Below are 25,385 nucleotides of genomic sequence, written 5' to 3'. Positions count from 1 at the left end.
ATGAGTATAGGCCCAACCTACTCAACCTATCTTCATAAATCAACCCCCTCATCTTTGGAATCAACCTACCTAGTGAACCTTCTCTGAACAGCCTCCAATGCAAGTATATCCTTCTTTACACTCGGAAGGTGTGTGTGTCACAAGCAGCCACAGAAATCGGAGCAAGCAGAGAGCTGCCTTTGTGAAGTGTCTCAGTACCTTTCATACTTGGTTTGTATAGCAAGATCAGGGCCATTGGAGGGAGCAGCTTGCGGCGGCCCGGCCTGGAAATCGGCACGGTACCGGCCTGCAAGACTATCAGCAGGCCAGGGCCATTAAAGGTAGCAGCGTGCAGCGGCATACCACTGCAGGGAGCAGTGAGTGCTGCTGCAGGAGGGCGACGGCTGACTGTAGTGCGGGCAGATACAGCAGGAATAGCGAGGTCGGGGCTAAGGAGCAGCAAGAGTTCGTAGAGGGATGTGATTGGGGCCCAGGAAAGGTGAGAGTTCGGGGGCAGCACGGACCAGCTGACACTGCGATGTGCGCATGCACTCGGTCAGTGCGGCAGAGCTGGTCTCCAGTCGCCCTGGTTAATCCTTGCCACTGGACCACGATCTAGCTCTGTCAAGCCAGTGTGGTGGCTGGTGTGCAACAGCCACCACACGTTAAAAAAATCCACACACAGGCATCTTCCACCCTTCAAGATGTAGTTCGGGATCCAGAATATTAGGTGCTTCATTGAAACACCTGTGAACTCATCCCTTTTCGGCGTGAAAGCAAGTCATCCTCGTTTCGAGGGACTGCCTATGATGATGATGATCCTTCTTTAAATACAGAGACCAAAACTGTACGCAGCACTCTAGGTGTGGCCTCACCAATACCCTGTACAGTTGTAGCAGGACTGCTCTGCTTTTATACGCTATCCCCTTTGCAATAAAGGCCAACATTCAATTTGCCTTCCTGGTGACTTGCTGTACCTGAAAACTAATTTTGTGTGTTTCATGCACAAGGACCCCCAGGTCCCTCTGTACTGCAGCACATTGCAATGTTCCTTCATTTAAATTATAATTTGCTTTCCTATTTTTTCTGCCAAAGTGGATAACCTCACATTTTCCCACATTATACTCCATCTGCCAAATTTTTGCCCACTCACTTCGCCTGCCTATATCCCTTTGCAGATTTCTTGTGCTCTCCCACCCATCTTTGTATCATCAATAAACTTGGCTACATTGCTGTGGCCTAACCAGAGTATAATACAATTTAAGCATAACCTCCCTGCTCTTGTATTCTATGCCTCGGCCAATAAAGGCAAGCATTCCGTATGCTTGTAACCATAGGTCAAGGGGTGATTTGATAAAAGTTTTCAAGATAGAAAGGGGAACGGATAGGGTAGATAGAAATAAACTATTTCCGCTGGTTGGGGAGTCGAAGACTCGGGCGCATATTCTAAAAATTAGAACCAGGCATTTCAGGAGTTAATTTAGGAAACACTTCTACACACAAAGGGTGGTAGAAGTTTGGAACTCTTCCGCAAACTCCAACTGATGCTAGATCAATTGTTAATTTTCAAACCGAGAATGATAGAGTTTTGTTAACCAAAGTCATTTAGGGATTATGGGACAAAGGCAGGTATATGGAGTTAGATCACATATCAACCATGATGTCACTGAATAGCAGAACAGGCTCGAGGGCTAAATGGCCTACTCCTGTTTCTATGTGCATCTCCATTTCCTTCAACCATCTATCTAACCCATTATTAAAATTTGTCATGGTTTAAGTACACCAGTGCATCGCACAGCCTCACGACCCTCTGTAAAAAAAAAAAGTTTCTCCTACTCTCTGTCCTAAGTCTCTTGCATTTAATCTTATATCTACAATCCCTCATTCTAGACTCCATAACCTGTGGAAACAGTTTATTTCTATCCTTTCACTATCAAATCGCTGTATAACAAAAAGTGGCTTGGTATAAACATATTGCAGCAAAACATTCAAGGGCTGGATTTTCATCTTTTGAGATTACGAGGCAGTCCTGATACTGCCTTATGTCCTCATCTGCAAAATTCGGCAAAAAATGAGGTTCCATGATTGAGGGCGCAAAAATCAGATGTTACACAATGAAGTTTTTGTGCCCCAGCCAAAAATCACGGCGCTAAAGAGGTCAGAAAAATGTGCAGGATAAGCTTGTGCAGGCGCCCTGATTTTTGTGGATTACGCTTGTAAATAGTTTTGTTGATTTAATGCACTTCATTGATCTTCAGTGCCTTGCAACACGACATTGTAAATTGTATGGTTTTCTGGTGGTGGGGGAGTTTGTGTTACTTTCTTGCAGTAAAATGTTTGTTTGATCTTTTGCCATTGGTGTGTGTATAATTCCAACGTTCATCAGAGATGTGCCTTTATGGGGGCACATAGCATGTCCAGTATTAGCTCCATCCCTCAGTTTCCTCCATTTAGAAGAACCGGTCCATTATGAGCTGGTGACGTGCGACTCTTGGTCAGGCAGTATCTCCACGTTGCCTCCATGGTGTGGCTATCCAATGGGGGCCTCGCCAGGCTCCTGCTCATCGTCGTCCTCCTCCCCAGGTGGGCCTGCAATCTCCACTGGCAATTCCTGACCCCTCATGATGGCCAAGCTGTGCAACATGCAGCACACCACAATGAATTCAGAAAACTGTTGATGGGAGTATTGAAGGCTGCCTCCAGAGCGGTCCAGGCATCAGTCTGCCTATAGAAGATGGCATATCTCGGTCAGCACTTCCTGGCGATGTAGTAATCCCCCCAATAAATTCTCTGAGGTTGTAAGGACACTGTAATGGTAGATAAAACTGCCTTTTTCAAGTCGGAGCTATACACAGTGTGCTGTGCGCAACCGTTGCAGTCAATGTGACCTGCGATTAAATTACAAAACACATACTTCTATTGTCTGATCATCTCCTTCAAAGAAGAAATTCATTTTAGCGTATTGGTCCTGAGGCAAGCATCGACATGAAACTATAGCTAATCCAGTACCACTTGTTGGTACCACTGTTGCTACCTATTAGATATTCAAAAAATGAATGAGGGAAAAAGTTTACATATCTTCAGTAATGTTTCTCTATGTTTTGAACATAATTTATCACTTACATACATCACTCCTCCCTTACATTGTTCCAACACTTATCTAGTGTACTGTGATCGCGACATGCAGTGGAATGTTTTATGCAGTGTTATTGGAAGAACACCTTATAAGGAGCATTGTTCTGGTCATTTCTCCCGAAATGAATGCTGGGGGTCTAAGATATTTGAAGAATACTTTCAAAATATGAAGATTATCTCAGACAAAAGGTATCACAAACTCAAAAAAATTCTATTTATTACCTTATATTAAAATTAATTGTATGCCCCTTCCAGCATGCTAAAGTGATACATGGCTAGCAGAAAGGGGTTTACATAAGAACATAAGAATTAGGAACAGGAGTAGGCCATCTAGCCCCTCGAGCCTGCTCCGCCATTTAACAAGATCATGGCTGATCTGGCCGTGGACTCAGCTCCACTTACCCGCCCGCTCCCCGTAACCTTTAATTCTCTGATTGGTTAAAAATCTATCTATCTGTGACTTGAATACATTCAATGAGCTAGCCTCAACTGCTTCCTTGGGCAGAGAATTCCACAGATTCACAACCCTCTGGGAGAAGAAATTCCTTCTCAACTTGGTTTTAAATTGGCTCCCCCGTATTTTGAGGCTGTGCCCCCTAGTTCTAGTCTCCCCGACCAGTGGAAACAACCTCTCGGCCTCTATCTTGTCTAACCCTTTCATTATTTTAAATGTTTCCATAAGATCACACATCATACTTCTGAACTCCAACGAGTAATGACCCAGTCTACTCAATCTATCATCATAAGGTAACCCCCTCATCTCCAGAATCAGCCTAGTGAGTCGTCTCTGTACCCCCTCCAAAGCTAGTATATCCTTCCTTAAGGAAGGTGGCCAAAACTGCACGCAGTACTCCAGGTGCGGCATCACCAATACCCTGTACAGTTGCAGCAGGACCTCCCTGCTTTTGTACTCCATCCCTCTCGCAATGACGGCCAACATTCCATTCGCCTTCAAGATTACCTGCACCTGCAAACTAACTTTTTGGGATTCATGCACAAGGACCCCCAGGTCCCTCTGCACCGCAGCATGTTGTAATTTCTCCCCATTCAAATAATATTCCCTTTTACTGTTCCCCCCCCCCCCCCCCCAAGGTGGATGACCTTACACTTTACGACATTGTATTCCATCTGCCAAACCTTAGCCCATTCGCTTAACCTATCTAAATCGCTTTGCAGCCTTTCTGTGTCCTCTACACAACCCGCTTTCCCACTAATCTTTGTGTCATCTGCAAATTTTGTTACACTACACTCTGTCCCCTCTTCCAGGTCATCTATGTATATTGTAAACAGTTGTGGTCCCAGCACCGATCCCTGTGGCACACCACTAACCACCGATTTCCAATACGAAAAGTACCCATTTATCCCGACTCTCTGCTTTCTGTTCGCCAGCCAATTCTCGATCCATGCTAATACATTTCCTCTGACTCCGCGTATCTTTATCTTCTGCAGTAACCTTTTGTGTGGCACCTTATCGAATGCCTTTTGAAAATCTAAATACATCACATCCATCGGTATACCTCTATCCACCATGCTCGTTATATCCTCAAAGAATTCCAGTAAATTAGTTAAACATGATTTCCCCTTCATGAATCCATGTTGCGTCTGCTTGATTGCACTATTCCTATCTAGATGTCCCGCTATTTCTTCCTTAATGATAGTTTCAAGCATTTTCCCCACTACAGATGTTAAACTAACCGGCCTATAGTTACCTGCCTTTTATCTGCCCCCTTTTTTAAACAGAGGCGTTACATTAGCTGCTTTCCAATCCGCTGGTACCTCTCCAGAGTCCAGAGAATTTTGGTAGATTATAACGAATGCATCTGCTATAACTTCCGCCATCTCTTTTAATACCCTGGGATGCATTTCATCAGGACCAGGGGACTTGTTTACCTTGAGTCCAATTAGCCTGTCCAGCACTACCCCCCTAGTGATAGTGATTGTCTCAAGGTCCTCCCTTCCCACATTCCTGTGACCAGCAATTTTTGGCATGGTTTTTGTGTCTTCCACTGTGAAGACCGAAGCAAAATAACTGTTTAAGGTCTCAGCCATTTCCACATTTCCCATTATTAAATCCCCCTTCTCATCTTCTAAGGGACCAACATTTACTTTAGTCACTCTTTTCCGTTTTATATATCTGTAAAAGCTTTTACTATCCGTTTTTATGTTTTGCGCAAGTTTACCTACGTAATCTATCTTTCCTTTCTTTACTGCTTTTTTAGCCATTCTTTGCTGTCGTTTAAAATTTTCCCAATCTTCTATTTTCCCACTAACCTTGGCCACCTTATACGCATTGGTTTTTAATTTGATACTCTCCTTTATTTCCTTGGTTATCCATGGTTGGTTATCCCTTCTCTTACCGCCCTTCTTTTTCACAGCAATATATTTTTGTTGAGCACTCTGAAAGAGCTCCTTAAAAGTCCTCCACTGTTCCTCAATTGTGCCACCGTTTAGTCTGCGTTTCCAGTCTACTTTAGCCAACTCTGCCCTCATCCCACTGTAGTCCCCTTTGTTTAAGCATAGTACGCTCGTTTGAGACACTACTTCCTCATCCTCAATCTGTATTACAAATTCAACCATACTGTGATCACTCATTCCGAGAGGATCTTTTACTAGGAGATCGTTTATTATTCCTGTCTCATTACACAGGACCAGATCTAAGATAGCTTGCTCCCTTGTAGGTTCTGTCACATACTGTTCTAAGAAACAATCCCGTATGCATTCTATGAATTCCTCCTCCAGGCTACCCCGTGCGATTTGATCAATCTATATGTAGGTTAAAATCCCCCATGATTACTGCCGTTCATTTTTCACATGCCTCCATTATTCCCTTGATTATTGCCCGCCCCACCGTGAAGTTATTATTTGGGGGCCTATAAACTACACCCACCAGTGACTTTTTCCCCTTACTATCTCTAATCTCCACCCACAATGATTCAACATTTTGTTCATTAGAGCCAATATCGTCTCTCACAACTGCCCTGATATCATCCTTGATTAACAGAGCTACCCCACCTCCTTTCCCTTCTTGTCTATCTTTCCGAATCGTCAGATACTCCTGTATGTTTAATTCCCAGTCTTGGCCACCCTGCAACCACGTTTCTCTAATGGCCACCAAATCATACCCATTTGTAATGATTTGAAGAACATTGATTTTCTGCAATACTCTAATCTAGAGTTTGGGCAAAGTAAATGGGGCTAAAGGATTCTGTAGGAAACAGACATAGCTTTTCTGAAGACTAGAAGACAGTAACAATATCTGCCATCTGGCTGAATTTGTATTTTTGAGATGACAACGTACCAAAAGAACACCAAGTTACTAATTGACAATTTTGGTCCATCCAAGTCCCAAATGCTGCAAGCAATTTACTTGTATCTGGAAACAATTTTTCTCCTCAAATATTAATCAGTCACAGTTGAGTCAGAGAATGCCATTATTCCCAAAATAACCAGCTTTGGAATCGGGATCTTTGTGACACTGGGCAAAATAAATTTTTTCTTGAGAAGTCTTGATCTTTTATTCTGTGCTTGGTTCAGTGGTAAGACTATTACATCCGAGTCAGAAAGTCATGGTTTGTGTGTCAGCTGTGGTTCAGTTGGTAGCACCCTCACCTCTGAATTAGAAGGTTGTGGGTTCAAGTCCCACTCCAGAGACTTGAGCACAAAAATCTAGGCCGACACTCCAGTGCAGTACTGTCGGAGGTGCCGTTTTTTTGAATGAGATGTTAACCCAGTCTGATCTCTCAGGTGGACATAAAAGACCCCATGGTACTATTCCGAAGGAGAGCAGGTTGTCCGCAACTAACACCATCAAAATACAAACATAATGGGCAGAAATTCCGCTTTCGCCTTCCCTCAGGCGTTCGACTAGATTTGAGATATAAAGTACGCACCTACCTGAAGCTTCTGCGCCCACTCGAGTTCCTGATCCACAGGTCTCAGCTCCCTGCGCGTCGCAGCATGTGCTCGTAGGGACGTGCACAAGAGTCACGTGTGCCTGGACACCCAATCAGAGGTAAATATTTTCTCATTCATAATAATGGGAACTTTAAGTTGGAGTTCCAATTATGAATGAGAAACCCCCCCCCAAACACTAATAAAAAAATTGAAAATATACACTACATATTTAAGATTAATTTAAATTAGTTATTAATGTCTTATGTTTTTTATAATTATACCTTAAAATATACTTACCGTAGCGGGGAGGGTTTTTAAACAATAAAATATGTTTTCATAACTTTATTTTAATATGTTTTTGTGTGTTTTAAAACACTTGCGTCTGTAAAAGTAGGCTATGCGCCTGCTTTTTCAGGCACAAGATTTTTGAGAACATTTGCTGGACAAGATATGCGTAAATACCGCAATTTTGCACATACAAATGTCCTCGCTCCTGATGTGTACAATCTGTCAAGCGATCGGAAAAGCCGGTTTCCAGTGCATGCGCATTGCGCACTGAAAACCGGCTTTTCCGATGCCTTCCCAGGTCCATAGAAACTTCGTACAGGCCCGGGGACGTCGGAATTTCTATCCCATTTATTGATAGTTTTAGCTCATTATTGTTTGTGGGATCTTGCTTATGTGCAAATTGGAGAAAAGCATAATTGCTGCAGTATCTGAAAACATGAAGAATGAATGCTTTTAATATTTATTTCACAAAGTTTGTAGTTATTATGAAGACAGTAAAGTAGTTCTGTTACATGCAAGATAGATGATGAATGTGGAATTATTAATCTGAAGTATGAATACAGAAGGATTAAAGCAAACATGTTCTGGAATGTGAATAGTTCCTCTATGATCGGATTGCGAACTGCCAAAGCTCTGGCATTATCTATTTGTAAGATTGCTTTTACAATGCATTAATTCCACTCCTATGAAAGTGTGATAACATAAATCAAAGTTCAAATATATGGCAGCAATTCTGAACACAAGTAGACTCCAATAAATAGTTAAAATGCTATTTACCCAGTCATCACTTCCAAATGCAATTGTCCAGACACAGTTAAGAAGGAAGGAACATCAAAGAAATGAGAGTTATCATTCTTTTCAGCTGTATTGCTTGCAGGCTGGAACACAAAAATAATTATGCTGCATTTAACATTTAGTTTGTAACTATCTTCTTATAGTTCTTGGTGCTTAAATTATAATCTAAATTTGTTGTTGAAGGATGTTTTATTTACATTATATTTGCATCTTTTGCATGTAAAAGAATTCTCCTTGTTCAAGTCTCTCTCACCACCTCTCTCGACACTTGCAATATCTGTGTTGTTAGACTACTTGTCCAACATCCAGCCTTGGATGATCTACAATTTCCTCCAGCTAAACACTGGGAAGACCACAAGCCATTGTCTTAAGTCCCCGCCACAAACTCCACACCCTCACCAGCCACTCTCAAGCTGAGCCAGACTGTATGCAACCTCGGCATCCTATTCGACCCCGAGCTGAATTTCCAACTCCATATCCTCTCCAGCACAATACAGCATACTTCCACCTCCATATCACCCCTACCTCAGCTCATCTGCTGCTGAAACCTTCATCCATCGTTTTTCCACCTCCAGACTAGACCATCTCCAATGCTCTCCTGCCTGGCCTCCCATTCTTCACCACCTAAATGTCATGATTATCCAAATACTGCTGCCTGTCTCACTTATCCAGCATTTCTGCCTTTGCTAAGCTACATTGGGTCTGGGTCCTCCAACACCTCATGCTTAAAATTCATATCTCATGTTTATGTGCCTTCATAACTTTACTCTTCCCCATCTCCACGTCTGCCAGCCCTGGACCCTTCTCGCCCCCATTCTATTCCTTCAGCTGCCTATGTTGTTGCCTCCCAAATCCGTGCCCATCTTTCCCATAATTACATGTTTGAATCCGTCCAATCTGGTTTCCGCGCCTGCCACAGTACCGAAACGACTCACTCACAAATGACATACTTTGTGACTGTGACAAAAGCAAACTATCCCTCCTTGTCCTCCTTGATTTATCTGCAGCCTTTGACACGGTTGACCTCTCCAATCATCCAGCTGGGTGGGACTGCACTCGCTTGGTTCCATTCTTATTTAATCGTAGCCAGGGAATCACCTTCAACAGCTTCTCTTCCCACCCCCGCATCATCATCTCTGCATTACCACTGGTGTCTCCCAAGGATCTATCCTTGGCCCCCTTTTATTTCTCATCTATATATTGCCCCTTGGCGACATCATCCGAAAACACAACAACAGTTTCCACATGTACGCTAAAGACACCCAGCTCTACCTCACTACCACTTCTCTCGGCCCCTCCATGATGTCTAAATTGTCAGACTGCTTGTCCGACATCCAGCTCTGGATGAGCAGAAATTGTCTCATTGAATAACGGGAAGACAGACGCCATTGTTTTTGGTCCCCGCCACAAAGTCCATTCCCTAGACACTGACTCCATCCATCTCCGCAACTTCTATCTGAGGCTGAACTAAACTGTTCGCAACGCTAGTGACATATTTGAATCTGATATGAGCTTTCAACCACATATCCGCAGCATAACTAAGACCGCCAATTTCCACCTCCGTAACATCGCCTGTCTCTGCCCTTGCCTCAGCTCATCCGCCGCTGAAGCCCTCATCCATGCCTTTATTACCTCTAGACTTGACTATTCCAAGGCATTGCTGGCTGGCCTCCCACATTCTACCATACGTAAACTAGAGGGGATCCAAAATTCAGCTGCCGAGGCCTAACTCGCACCAAGTCCCTCTCATCTATCACCCGTGTGCTCGCTGACCGACATTGGCTCCTGGCTAAGCAACGCCTCGATTTCAAAATTCTCATCCTTGTTTTCAAAGCCCTCCATGGTCTCACTCCTCCCTATCTCTATCTTCTTCAGTCCCACATCCGACCCCTCCCCACCCCCCCTCCTCGCTCGAGATCCGAGATACCTGTACTTTTCTAATTCTGCCCTTTTGACCATCCCCGATTACAATCGCTCAACCATTGGTGGCTGTGCCTTCTGTTGCCTCAGCCCCAAGCTCTGGAATTCCCTGCCTAAACCTCTCCGCCTCTCTTTCCTCCTTCAAGACACTCCTTAAAACTTCTCTCTTTGACCAAGCCCTGCCCTAATTTCTCCATGTGGCTCGATGTCAAATTTTATGTCTCATAACAATCCCGTGAAGATCCTTGGGACGTCTCACTATGTTACATTCGCTATATTTATAAAAGTTGTTATAGCCCACACTCTGGAATTCTTTTTCTAACCCCCTCTGCCTCTCCATCTCGCTTTCCTCCTTTAACACCTTGCTATGACCACTTCTTTAACCAAGATTTTGGCCACCCCTGCTAATAACTCCTTTTGTTAGCATGCTTTTTTGATTACCCCTCTGAAGTGTATTGGGGCATTTTTCTGTTAAAGGCGCTAAATAAATGGAAATTGTTAGCGTCATAAATTCAAATCGTTTTTCTTATAAATTATAAATACAAGTAGCAATCATTAATCATCTTGATTTAGCTGCACCAGAGCCGAATTCCAATATGACTTGTTTTACCATTATCCCAGCATCTGCAACACTAAATCACCAGCTTGCCCTACTCTGTAGTTATGCAAGTTTCAGAAGTGAGCTATTTTACATGGATTCATTTAAGATTTTTTTTTCTGCAGAGATGTTAACTAGTTACTAATACTTGCATTCAAAATTATGATTTGTCTTGCAGACTCACCTACTTAAAACCAAGTGATTTAAAGGCTACTGCAGGGATATACACTGACAATATACAAAGAAAGACTTGGATTTATATAGCGCCTTTCACGACTGAAAGCGTTACTGCTAAATAATGCTTTTTTGTCAAAAGCCATGTACAGTATTCAGTATAATCTGCTGAATGGCTGTGACAGGACTGTATAGACCAAGAGAATAATGCCTTTAGCGTATGCACTTCAGACAGTTTCTAATGTAATTGATCACAGGTTTTCCACAGCAAGTGTTTACCAAAATGAAACAAATACTCTTCAGTAACAAAAGAATTAAAAACCTTCCAAGTGAATCCAAAAAAAATCCTAATGACAAATGTGCAAACCATTTGGTTTACTCCCGACTATTCCACTGCATCTGTTTTACTAAAATGAATACAAGGCTTCATGAAGGAGCTGTATTTATACAATCAAGTGCACAAACAATATTTACTTGGGACTTAATTAGTGGTATCATGTGCACTACAAATCACAGAATGTTACAGGAATGGAACCTCGCATACTAAATGCTCAATAAGGTGTAATACATTAATAAATTGTAATGAAGGGTTCCTTCCAAAGCATTAACCCACTGTTTGTCTTTTCAGAAGCTGATGGACCCACTATGTATTTTGAGTGCTTCCTGGTTTTTTTTAGAACTCGGAAAGGCTGATTAGCCTGAATAATAAATATGGCAAACATGCACGTTTTCTGCCACATTTGCACATTCAGCCAAAATCAAGAAGCTTAAACTTAGCTATAGCATCGATTTGCTGCCACCGATGGTGCTAAAATGATGTACAAATGTTATGATTCTTATTAAAAACATGCTGCTACCACCTTGTGGCAACAAAGGATCACTGCAAGATATTTACCACCTTGCTTCTCTGACATACATTATCTTAAATTAATTCATTGCTGTTTAGTCTTGCAATTGGTGAAGCTGTAAAATAGTTAACTCTGATCTGTTATGTCTTCTGTTGAAACCTAAAAGAATCTAGTGTCAGTAATGTAAGTTCACCTACTTTCACAAGTTGATTTCAAAACAACCAATTGATAAACATGTCAAAAGATACAAAAGATGATGTGCAAATGGCAATGCAGTTATATCATGAAGAAAACGGTATCAGCAATTTTCAATACCTTGAAGAAATAGTTTCTCTTTATCTACGCTAGCAACTTATTTTATCATCTTAAACACCTCAATTAGATCACCTCTTCAATCTTTTTTTTCTCAAGGGAATACAAGTCTAGTCTATGCAACCTGCCCTAATAATTTAACCCATTTAACTAAAGTATCATTTTGGTGAATCTGCACTGCACCCCTCCAAGGTCAATATATCCTTCCTGAGGTACAGTGCCCAGAACTGAATGCAGCACTCTAAACAGGGTTTTAGACAACAGTAAAATAACTTTCCCCTCCCTCCCTGGGAGCCAATGTAGGTCAGTGACCACAGGGGGAATGGGTAAATGGGCCTTGCTGAGAGTTAGGATACGGGCAGAGTTTTGGATGAGCTGAAGTTTACGGAGGGTGCAAGGTGATCGGCCGGCTGGGGAAGCATTGGAATAGTCGTGTCTGGGGGTATGAAAAGCATGGTTGAGGGTTTCAGCAGATGAGCTGAAACAGGGGCATAGACAAACGATGGAGGTGGAAGTAGGCAGTCTTGGTAATGGACAGGATAAGACACCACGGTTGCAAACAGTCTGATTCAGCCTCAGTGACCAGGCAGCAGGATGGTTTTGCTGGCTAGAGAACAGAGTTTGTTGCAGGGACTGAAGACAATGGCTTCATGGATTCTGGAGAGGTCCCAGCAGATTGGAAAATCACAAATGTAATACCCTATTCAAGATAGGAGGCAGACAGAAAACAGGAAACTATAGGCCAGTTAGCCGAATAGCTGTCATTTTGAAAATGCATTATTAAGGAATAGTGGCAGGGCATTTAGAAAATCATAATACAATCAGAGTCAGCATGATTTTATGACAGGGAAATCATGTTTGACAAATTTGCTAGAGTTCTTTGAGGATGTAACGAGCAGGGTGGATAAAAGGGAACCAGTAGATGTAGTGTATTTGGATTTCCAGAAGGCATTCAATAAGGTGCCACATAAAAGGTTATTGCACAAGATAAGAGTTCACAGGGTTGGTGGTAATATATATATAGCATGGATAGAGGATTGGCTAACTAACAGAAAACAGAGAGTCGGGATAAATGGGTCATTTTCAGGTTGGCAAACTGCAACTCGCGGGGTGCTACAGGGATCAGTGCTGGGGCCTCAACTATTAACAATCTATATTAATGACATGGATGAAGGGACAGAGTGTAAAGTAGCCAAATTTGTTGATGATACAAAGATAGGTGGGAAAGCAAGTTGTGAAGAGGATGCAAATAATCTACAAAGGGATATAATAGATAGGTTAAGTGAGTGGGCAAAAATTTGACAGAAGTATAAGGTGGGAAAATGTGAGGTTATCCATTTTGGTAGGAAGAATAAAAAAGCAAATTATTATTTAAATGGAGACTACAAAATGCTGCGGTACAGAGGGACCTGGGGGTCCTTGTACATGAAACACAAAATGTTAGTATGCAGGTACAGCAAGTAATCAGGAAGGCAAATGGAATGTTGGCCTTTATTGCAAAGGGGATGGAGTATAAAAGTAGGGACGTCTTACTACAAAACTGTACAGGGCATTGGAGAGACCATACCTGGAGTACTGCGTAGTTTTGGTCTCCTTATTTAAAGAAGGATTTACTTGTATTGAAGGCAGCTCAGAGAAGGTTCACTGGGTTGATTCTTGAGATGAAGGGGTTGTCTTATGAAGAAAGGTTGAGCAGGTTGGGCCTAAACTTTAATTAAGAGTTTAGAAGAATGAGAGGTGAAGTTATTGAAACGCAGAAGATTCTGAGGGGGCTGGACAGGGTAGAGGAGAGAGGATGTTTCCCCTTGTGGGGAAATCTAGAACTCGGGGGCACAGTTTCAGAATAAGGGGTCGCCCATTTAAAACAGATATGAGGAGGAATTGCTTCTCTCAGAGTGTCGTGTATCTTTGGAATTCTCCACCCGAGAGAGCTGTTGAGGCTGGGTCACTGAATATATTTAAAGTGGAGATAGACAGATTTTGAACGATTGAACGAGGGAGTCAATAATTATGGGGAGCGGGCAGGGAAGTGGAGTTGAGGCCAAGATCAGATCAGCCATGATCTTATTGAATGGCAAAGCAGGCTCGAGGGGCCAAATGGCCTACTCCTGCTCCTATTTCTTACATTCTTATGTTCATTGTATTCCTTTGCTCTATTCGTGTAATTTAGTTCAAAACAAATTTCCGGATCCACCTTTTCTGTCCCGTTTATTTTCTTGTACATCGCCATAAAATCATCTCTCGGATATTTCTTTTCAACACGGAAAAGCCCAAGGATTTCCAGTCCCTCCTCATAACTCAGACATTGATGTTAGGGTTTGGCTTTTTTCTGCACTGCTTTCAGGGCTCGTTTCTTGTTAACCAGAATTGGACAAGAGATGAGATCTGACCAAAGCACGAAACAGTTTACACTGTGGCACCCTGGCTTGGATTCCACAGTTTTGGCTATACATTTCAACATTCTATTGGCTTTGTCAATTGCAGCTCTGCATTATTTGAACAAATTAAGCATCAAGTTCACCAAGACTCTTCGGCCGTTTAACTTCATCCTTAATTATTTCTAAACCAATTGTGGAATATGGGTTTTCCCATTTTATGTTCCTATGTCTGTGGCAAAAGGGACTCCAACATGGCTGTCCATGGTACAGAGAGCGTTTTAAAGAAGTATATTCATGTAATGTGTTTAAAATACTACTCTTTTTCTTTAAGTCACACAAATAAAGCAAACTATCGGTGAGTTATAGATCACATGCAAAGTGTAACTGGAGTAAACAATTCCATACATGTTACACAGTAACACTTTCATTGTAGAAAAACAATTATAAAACTAGTATAGAAATAAACTTTATTATACTCCCATAAAATATTCTATATTGTGATAATTACTGATTTCCTCATTGCATTAGCAAATGTAATGTAACCCAAGCAGCTATTGTCAACTTACAACCTTCGGAGTGAAACTGAGCAGGTAACACCATCACTTTCATGCAATTAATAGTCAACTTTTTTATCTTTGTACAGTGATGTGAAACTAAGGGGAGGAAAGAGTGAGTGGGTTTGGGAGCGGGTGGGTGGTCAAATGTGCTGAAATTGACAGCACGTCAGGAGGCTGGCTTCAATCCACCAGCGTTATGCTGTGAGCAAGAAACCCCCTCGGGAGAGACGACTTACCAATTTAAAGCTATTAAGAGGGATCATTACTTGAGTTTTCAACTTTAACTGTGTATGCACAGGATTCCCAGGCAATTGATGGGGCTGAACAAATGAGATATAAAAAAATGACAGAAGTACTGAGACCTCACACCTGCTTCCTTGCTCAAGTGAAAAGCTTTTGCTCACAGCATCCGAGAGTTTGCTTTCAGTACTTTGCAGGTGATTGCTACAAGATTTGAGGTCACTGTCATTACATTGGAGGATTGCGTGTCTGATCTCCACTTTAAATCTGTCATATATACCTCCGCCGCCATCTTCAGCCATGCCTCCTGTGTCATTGAGGCTGGCTTCTTCCTCCAGTCAGCAGGGAATAAAATCTCCCTGCGGATCCCAACACCTTGTAGCAGGAGGTCCAGGGAGGCATCACTGAAGCAAGGGACAGCTTTTGTACGTTGCGACTCCATTTTTTGATTCCAAAGCAATTTTTCTGCCATCTCCACAAACTGTCATCTTTGCATTTGTCCTTTAAATACCGTAGCTGTATTGGATCCAGGCATGCGTCATCACACCCGCTTGTGTTAATTGGTCGGGAAACCCAGAAGTCAGAGGCAAATGCAGTGGCTTCGTTCAAACTTCACCAACAAACGCGCTGCTGAAACTTTGGGGTTTGCCACAAGCTCCAAGCCTCCCGCGCTGCTGGCGCGTCAGACACTGGAAATTCTGACCTAAATCTTCACAGCACCTTCCACATGATTACATTTTCCAAGGTACTTTACAGGACAACTGGACAAGTAGGAAATGGGGCAAGTTGGTGTATGTGATCAAAGACATACATGTAAAGAATGGCTACTTGGGCAAAGTACCTCGAGCTTATCTGAACTTGTGGCATTGTACCCCAGCAGAACTCAATCACTTCAGACAGGAGAGAAAAAAAAATACTGGCAAGATGAGAGTTCTGTGACATTCTCTCCGATGATAATGTTGTGAAATGTCATTATAGCTAATCATTATTACCGTCCTCATTATTCAACTCTGACTTATTACATTCAAGAGTGACACCTCAGCAATCTTAAGACCATTGGCATCCAATCCATAGTTCTGCGTGAGATAACGCAAGACTTGTAAGTTTGTTGGTCTTGCTCATGAAATTAATTGGTTACTATATGGTTTTCCAATCGATAGACACCACTACTATAAGAAATTTAGGAAGAAAAACTTGTGTACAATGTCACAGTGTACTTAATTTCTTGTCCTAAGCAGTACTTACTTCAACTTGGAAGAGCTCTCCAGCTCCTTCACAATCATTCGATGTTATTATGGGTGTATGTATGTGAACAAATCCATTATCCTGTAAATTAAAACAAAGTTGAATATAATAATAAATACACATCATTCAACTCTGTTCTGAACATGACTAGGAGTTTTAAACACCAAGACAAATTTTGTCCACATCCATAGAAACATAGAAAATAGGTGCAGGAGTAGGCCATTCGGCCCTTCGAACCTACCACCATTCAATAAGATCATGGCTGATCATTCCCTCAGTACCCCTTTCCTGCTTTCTCTCCATACCCCTTGATCTCTTTAGCTGTAAGGGCCATATATAACTCCCTCTTGAATATATCCAATAAACTGGCATCAACAACTCTCTGCGGTAGGGAATTCCACAGGTTAACCTCATCTCAGTCCTAAATGGCCTATCCCTTATCCTAAAACTATGTCCCCTGGTTCTGGACTTCCCCAACATCGGGAACATTCTTCCCGCATCTAATCTGTCCAGTCCCATCAGAATTTTATATGTTTCTATGAGATCCCCTCTCATCCTTCTAAAATCCAGTGAATAAAGGCCCAGTTGATCCAGTCTCTCCTCATATGTCAGTCCAGCCATCCCGGGAATCAGTCTGGTGAACCTTCGCTGCACTCCCTCAATAGCAAGAACGTCCTTCCTCAGATTAGGAGACCAAAACTGAACACAATATTCTAGGTGAGGCCTCACCAAGGCCTTGTACAACTGCAGTAAAACCTCCCTGCTCCTACACTCAAATCCCCTAGCTATGAAGGCCAACATACCATTTGCCTTCTTCACCACCTGCTGTACCTATATGCCAACTTTCAATGACTGATGAACCATGACACCCAGGTCTCGTTGCACCTCCCCTTTTCCTAATCTGCCGCCATTCAGATAATATTCTGCCTTCGTGTTTTTGCCCCCAAAATGGATAACCTCACATTTATCCACATTGTACTGCATCTGCCATGCATTTGCCCACTCACCAAACCTGTCCCAAGTCACCCTGCAGCCTCTTAGCATCCTCCTGACAGTTTACACCACCACCCATTTTAGTGTCATCTGCAAACTTGGGAGATATTACACTCAATTCCAATATCTAAATCGTTAATGTATATTGTAAAGAGCTGGGGTCCCAGCACTGAGCCCTGCAGCACTCCACTAGTCACTGACTGACATTCTGAAAAGGACCCATTTATCCCGACTCTCTGCTTCCTGTCTGCCAACCAGTTCTCTATCCACGTCAGTACATTACCCCCAATACCACGTGCTTTGATTTTGCACACCAATCTCTTGTGCGGGACCTTGTCAAAAGCCTTTTCAAATTCCAAATACACCACATCCACTGGTTCTCCCTTGTCCACTCTGCTAGTTACATCCTCAAAAAATTCAGAAGATTCGTCAAGCATGATTTCCCTTTCATAAATCCATGCTGACTTGGACCGATCCGATCACTGCTTTCCAAATGCGCTGGTATTTCATCCTTAATGATTGATTCCAACATTTTCCCCACTACTGATGTCAGGCTAACCGGTCTATAATTACCCGTTTTCTCTCTCCCTTCTTTTTTTAAAAAGTGGTGTTACATTAGCTACCCTCCAGTCCATAGGAACTGATTCAGAGTCGATAGACTGTTGGAAAATGATCACCAATGCATCCCAATTTTTCTAGGGCCACTTCCTTAAGTACTCTGGAATGCAGACTATCAGGTCCCGGGGATTTATCGGCTTTCAATCCCATCAATTTCCCCAACACAATTTTCCGCTTTATAAGGATATCCTTCAGTTCCTCCTTCTCACTAGACCCACTGTCCCCTAGTACATTCAGAAGGTTATTTGTGTCTTCCTTCGTGAAGACAGAACCGAAGTGTTTGTTCAATTGATCTGCAATTTCTTTGTTCCCCATTATAAATTCACCTGAATCCGACTGCAAGGAACCTACGTTTGTCTTCACTAATCTTTTTCTCTTCACATGTTTATAGAAGCTTTTGCAGTCAGTTTTTATGTTCCCTGCAAGCTTCCTCTCGTACTCTATTTTCCCCCTCTTAATTAAACCCTTAGTCCTCCTCTGTTGAATTCTAAATTTCTCCCAGTCCTCAGATTTGTTGCTTTTTCGAGCCAATTTATATGCCTCTTCCTTGGTTTTAACACTATCCTTAATTTCCCTTGTTAGCCATAGTTGAGCCACCTTCCCCAGTTTTATTTTTACTCCAGACAGGGATGTACAATTGCTGAAGTTCATCCATGTGATCTTTAAATGTTTGCCATTGCTTATCCACCGTCAACCCTTTAAGTATCCTTTGCCAGTCAATTCTAGCCAATGCACGCCTCATACCGTCGAAGTTACCTTTCCTTAAGTTCAGGACACTAGTTTCCAAATTAATTGTGTCACTTCTCCATCTTAATAACGAATTCGACCATATTATGGTCACTCTTCCCCAAGGGGCCTCGCACAACAAAATTGCTAATTAGTCCCTTCTCATTACACATCACCCAGTCGAGGATGGCCAGCTCTCTAGTTGGTTCCTCGACATATTGGTCTAGAAAACCATTCCTAATACACTCCAGGAAATCTTCCTCCACCGCATTGCTACCAGTTTGGTTAGCCCAATCAATATGTAGATTAAAGTCGCCCATGATAACTGCTGTACCTTTATTGCACACATCCCTTATTTCTTGTTTGATGCTGTCCCCAACCTCACTACTACTGTTTAGTGGTCTGTACACAACTCCCACTAGCGTTTTCTGCCCTTTGATACTCCGCAGTTCCACCCATACCGATTCCACATCATCCAGGCTAATGTCCCTCCGTACTATTGCATTAATTTCCTCTTTAACCAGCAGCGCCACCCCGCCTCCTTTTCATCTCTGTCTATCCTTCGTAAATGTTCAATACCCCTGGATGTTGAGTTCCCAGCCTTGGTCACCCTGGAGCCATGTCTCCGTGATGCCAATTACATCATATTCGTTAAATGCTATCTGTGCATTTAATTCGTCCACCTTATTCTGAATACTCCTCGCATTGAGGCACAGATCCTTCAGGCTTGTCTTTTTAACACACTTTTCCCCTTTAGAATTTTGCTGTAATGTGGCCCTTTGTTTTTTGCCTTGGGTTTCTCTGCCCTCCATTTTTACTATTCTCCTTTCTATCTTTCGCTTCTGCTTCCATTTTATTTCCCTCTGTCTCCCTGCATAGGTTTCCATCCCCCTGCCATATTAGTTTAACTCTCCCCAACAGCACTCGCAAACATTCCCCCGAGGACATTGGTTTCAGTCCTGCCCAGGTGCAGACTGTCCGGTTTGTACTGGTCCCACCGCCCCCAGAACCGGTTCCAATGTCCCAGGAATTTGAATCCCTCCCTCTTGCACCACTCCTCAAGCCATGTATTCATCTGAGCTATCCTGCGATTCCTACTCTGACTAGCAACGTGGCACTGGTAGCAATCCTGAGATTACTACTTTTGAGGTCCTACTTTTTAAATTTAGCTCCTAGCTCCCTAAATTCATCTCGTAGGACCTCATCCCGTTTTTTTACCTATATCGTTGGTACCTATATGCACCACGACAACCGGCTGTTCACCCTCCCTTTTCAGAATGTCCTGCACCCGCTCCGAGACATCCTTGACCCTTGCACCAGGGAGGCAACATACCATCCTGGAGTCTCGGTTGAGGCCGCAGAAACACCTATCTGTTCCCCTTACAATAGAATTCCCTATTGCTATAGCTCTCCCACTCTTTTTCCTGCCCTCCTGTGCAGCAGAGCCACCCACGGTGCCATGGACTTGGCGGCTGCTGCTGCCCTCCCCCGATGAGTCATCCCCCTCAACAGTACCCAAAGCGGTGTATCTGTTTTGCAGGGGGATGACCGCAGGGGACCCCTGCACTACCTTCCTTCCACTGCTCTTCCTGTTGGTCACCCATCCCCTATCTGGCTGTGTACCCTTTACCTGCGGTAAGACCAACTCGCTAAACGCGCTATTCACGTCATTCTCAATATCGTGGATGCTCCAGAGTGAATCCACCCGCAGCTCCGGTGCCGCAATGCAGTCCGTCAGGAGCTGGAGGCGGATACACTTCCTGCACACATAGTCGTCAGGGACACCGAAAGTGTCCCTGACTTTCCACATAGTACAGGAGGAGCATAACATGTGTCCGAGCTATCCTGCCACGACTTAACCCTTAAATAAACTTAATTTGGCAACAACAATGCTCAAGGTTACTTACTGATAAAGAAAAAGAAAAACTACTCACCAATCACTTACCCCCTTGGCTGTGACGTCACCTTTCGATTTCTTTCTACTTCTTTTTTGCCTCCCTGCTGCAGCTGCACAAGCTATGCCTCTCAAACCCCGGACTTTTATAGGCCGCCTCCTCAACCCCCTCTCGAAGTCCCGCTGACTCTCCGACCCCGGACTTTTATAGGCCGCCTCCTCGACGTCTCCGCTCGAAGAAAAAGCCTCACCGTTGATGCCCTGACATTAGCATTTGCCTGCTGATAATTAAATTCTCACCGATGCAGTTGGCAACTACAGGTGCAGCGTCAAGAATCCGGAACCCTCGGGACCGAGGCCGTTTCCGATTCCGGGCTGTCAATCGTCTTTCTGACATCACGAATCTGGAAACACCCGAGCCCAGGTTCGGGTATTTCCAGATTTCGGAAAGTCAGAGAAGGGGGTGGGGTCCCCGCCGAGGAGGTGCTCGGGTGGGGCCCTGCTGCCGCGGAGGTGGTGCTCGGGCCGGCAGGCCCCGCTGCAGCGATAGTGTTCGGGCCGGTGGGCCCCACCGCAGAGGTGGTGTTCGGGCCGGCAGGCCCCGCTGCAGCGATAGTGTTCAGGCCGGTGGGCCCCACCGCGGAGGTGGTGTTCGGGCCAGCGGGTCGGCTAGGAGGCCCCGAGATAAGGACAGCGGTGGCACGAGGCGAGCAGCGGCGGCAAGCGGTGCAAAGCGAGCGGCGGCTAGGCGAGGCCCGAGGTCGGCCAGCGGTGGGGCCTTGAGGTCAGTAGGTTCAGATTCTGGAACATTTTACAGATTCCAGATGATCCTGCCACCGATCTGTCCGGAGTCTGGAATATTCTGGAACTCTTGGTTTTCGACGCTGCATCTGTACTGCATTCAATTCAGTCATTGCATACTTCAGTGTTGTGGAGTAGCACAACGTACCTCAATGGAGAGCACCCAGTTGCTGCAGAGTAATTTGGTTTTCACTTTATATTGTAAACACAACCACTGGAGTCCAAAATTATAATGATTAATTGTTGAACATAAACACATTTAATGTAATAAATCCAGACTATTACAAGGACAGTGCAAAAAGAAAAACGTTAAGTACAAGCAGCAGACCCACAACCCATTATTCCCAAAGCAGAATTAATTTACAGTCAAGCATCCTCTACGGTAATTTAATCTTTTGGTTTCCAGGCTTAAGAAGCTTTTAAACAAGAAGAGCACAGCAGTAAATTTTGAATAAAGTAAATTTCTGAAAGTGAAATGTTGCCAGTGGAAAGTAGCAAAGACATTTAACTTCCAAGCTGCAGTAACTTGTGGTTTTATAGTGCTGTTGCTGATCTAATCTATATAGTGTGGGGAGAGGGGGATAGAGATACACGTCTCCCTTATCAATCCATCTGTTTCGAATAGCAGAAATGATTCCTGCAATTATAGATCTGTTTCAACATGCATGGGATCCAGGACATTATCTAAGCTTTTGCGCCTAAATCAAACTGCTTCACTGTGTAATTCCATCATGAATTTAGAGTGCAAGAATACAAATGACTTTCATTTGTACACATGCACTGAGCATGCAGCCAAGTCCCCAGGGAACTCAAAGTTGTTTTTGGCCCAAAATAAAACTTCTAGACAAGTTAAATGTCATACTTTTCAATGCCAAACCTGAATTGTGGTGTTATCTCCACACCCCCCTCTGTAGTGAAGAGCGGTTACATATTTAAAAAATGTGAATGCTGTTTCAAAACAGAAATTGAGTTTCAGGATGAACAATTGCAAGTTATTGTTATAAGTTATTAGTTATTAGTAATTATAATTAGTTATACACATTGCCTTGGAAATTCCTGTGTCAGTGAAAGCTTTGACAACTAGGTCAGATTTCAGGAAAACAGAATTTATGCAACAAGTTTTTGAACTTTACAACAAGCAATTGCATTTATAGAACGCCTTTAATATAGTAAAATGTCCGAAGGCCCTTCACAGGGACGTTACCAAACAAGAATTAACACCGAGCCACTAGACAAATATTAGGGCAGGTGACCAAATAGGTAGGTTTGAGGAAGCATCTTAAAAGGAGGAGAGAGAGGAAGAAGGGTTTAGGGAGGGAATTCCAGAGCTTTGGGGCTCGACAATGGTGGAATGATTAAAATCAGTGATGCTCAGGGGGCCAGAATTGGAGGAGTGCAGAGATCTCTGACGGATGTAGAGCTGGAAGGCTGGAGGAGATTGCAGAGATAGGAAGGGTTGAGACCATGGAGAGATTTCAAAACAAGGATGAGAATTTTAAAATCAAGGTGTTGCCAGACCAGGAGCCAATGTTAAGTCAGCACGCACAGTGGTGATGGGTGAACAGGATTTGGTACAAGTTAGGATACAGGCAGCAGAGTTTTGGATGAGCATAACTTTATGGAGGGTGGAAGATGGAAGGCTGACCAGAAGAGCATTGGAACAGTTCCAGAGGTTACAAAGGCATTGATGAGGGTTTCAGCAGCAGATGAACTGAGGATGGAGCAGAGACGATTGATGTTATGAAGGTGAAAGTAGGTGGTCTTGTGTGACAGAGCTGATATAGGGTCGGAAGTTCAGCTCTGGGTCAAATAGGACACCAAGGTTGCGAATGGACTGGTTCAGCCTCAGACAGTGGTGAGGGAGGGATCGAGTCGGTGGCTGGGGAACGGAGTTAGTGGCGAGGACCGAAGACGATTGCTTCGGTCTTGCCAATATTTCGGAGAGGGGAAATTTCTGCTCATCCAGTAATGGATGTCGCACAAGCAGCATGACAATCAGAGGAAGTGGAGGGGTTGAGAGAGGTGATGGTGAGGTCGAGCTGGGTGTCGCCAGTGCACGTGGAAGTTGACATTGTTTTTTCAGATGAAGTCGCCGATGGACAGCATGTGGATATGAAATAAGACGGGGCCAAGGATAGATCCTTGGGGGACACCAGAGGTAACGATGTGAGAGTGGGAAGAGAAGTAATTGCAGGGGATTGCCTGGCTACAACTGGATAGACATGAATAGAATCAGGTGAAGGCAAGACAGAGGAGGCATTGGAGCAGGATGGTGTGGTCAACCTATCAAAGGCTGCACACAGGTCAAGGGTGAGGAGAGTGAAGAGGGATAAGTTTACTACGGTCACAGTCATATTGGATGTCATTTATGACTTTGCCAAGAGCTTTGAAAGGGCGGAAACGTGAGTGGAGGGGTTCAAACATGGAGTTGCGGGAAAGATGGGCATGGATTTGGGAGGCGACAACACGCTCAAGGACTGGAGAGGAAAGTGAGGTTGGAGGTGGGGTGGTAGTTTGCAAGAGGAGTCAAGGGTGGGCTTTTTGAGAGGAGTGATGACAGCCGATTTGAAGGTGAAGGGAACAGCATCTGAGGAGGGGGAACCATTAACAGTAACAGCTAGGAAGAGAACATAAGAATTAGGAACAGGAGTAGGCCATCTAGCCCCTCGAGCCTGCTCCGCCATTCAACAAGATCATGGCTGATCTGGCCGTGGACTCAGCTCCACTTACCCGCCCGCTCCCCATAACCCTTGATTCCCTTATTGGTTAAAAATCTACCTGTGATTTGAATACATTCAATGAGCTAGCCTCAACTGCTTCCTTGGGCAGAGAATTCACAACCCTCTGGGAGAAGAAATTCCTTCTCAACTCGGTTTTAAATTGGCTCCCCCGTATTTTGAGGCTGTGCCCCCTAGTTCTAGTCTCCTCGACCAGTGGAAACAACCTCTCTGCCTCCATCTTGTCTATCTCTTTCATTATTTTAAATGTTTCTATAAGATCACCCCTCATCCTTCTGAACTCCAACGCGTAAAGATCCAGTCTACTCAATCTATAATCATAAGGTAACCCACTCATCTCCGGAATCAGCCGAGTGAATCGTCTCTGTACCCCCTCCAAAGCTAGTATATCCTTCCTTAAGTAAGGTGACCAAAACTGCACGCAGTACTCCAGGTGCGGCCTCACCAATACCCTGAACAATTGCAGCAGGACCTACCTGCTTTTGTACTCCATCCCTCTCGCAATGAAGGCCAACATTCCATTCGCCTTCCTGATTACCTGCTGCACCTGCAAACTAACTTTTTGGGATTCAGCACAAGGACCCCCAGGTCCCTCTGCACCGCAGCATGTTGTAATTTCTCCCCATTCAAATAATATTCCCTTTTACTGTTTTCTTTTCCCCCCCAAGGTGGATGACCTCACATTTTCCGACATTGTATTCCATCTGCCAAACCTTAGCCCATTCGCTTAACCTATCTAAATCTCTTTGCAGCCTCTCTGTGTCCTCTACACAACCCGCTTTCCCACTAATCTTTGTGTCATCTGAAAATTGTGTTACACTACACTCTGTCCCCTCTTCCAGGTCATCTATGTATATTGTAAACAGTTATGGTCCCAGCACCGATCCCTGTGGCCCACCACTAACCACCAATTTCCAACCCGAAAAGGACCCATTTATCCCGACTCACTGCTTTCTGTTCGCCAGCCAATTCTCGATCCATGCTAATACATTTCCTCCAACTCCGCGTATCTTTATCTTCTGCAGTAACCTTTCGTGTGGCACCTTATCGAATGCCTTTTGGAAATCTAAATACACCACATCCATTGCTACACCTCTATCCACCATGCTCATTATATCCTCAAAGAATTTCAGTAAATTAGTTAAACATGATTTCCCCTTCATGAATCCATGTTGCGTCTGCTTGATTGCACTATTCTTATCTAGATGTCCCGTTATTTCTTCCTTAATGATAGCTTCAAGCATTTTCCCCA

At 43.7% G+C, this 25,385-nt stretch overlaps 1 protein-coding gene across 2 annotated transcripts in view; it reads right to left on the bottom strand.

The window, feature by feature from the left end:
• Window positions 1-25,385, bottom strand: part of nars2 (asparaginyl-tRNA synthetase 2, mitochondrial) — a 125,875-nt gene that overhangs the window by 55,733 nt on the left and 44,757 nt on the right. For both annotated transcript variants that reach the window (XM_070892066.1, XM_070892067.1), the window contains exons 5-6: window positions 16,364-16,444; window positions 8,074-8,174 (exon numbers count right to left, since the gene is read on the bottom strand). In XM_070892066.1, the coding sequence (XP_070748167.1) occupies window positions 8,074-8,174; window positions 16,364-16,444 (182 nt within the window). The remainder of the gene's footprint in view (window positions 1-8,073; window positions 8,175-16,363; window positions 16,445-25,385) is intronic.

This window comes from Pristiophorus japonicus, chromosome 10 (assembly GCF_044704955.1).
Source record: "Pristiophorus japonicus isolate sPriJap1 chromosome 10, sPriJap1.hap1, whole genome shotgun sequence".
NCBI classification, from domain to species: domain Eukaryota; kingdom Metazoa; phylum Chordata; class Chondrichthyes; family Pristiophoridae; genus Pristiophorus; species Pristiophorus japonicus.
Note: the sequence above shows the minus strand (reverse complement) of the source record. Positions and strands in the feature narration are given on the sequence as shown.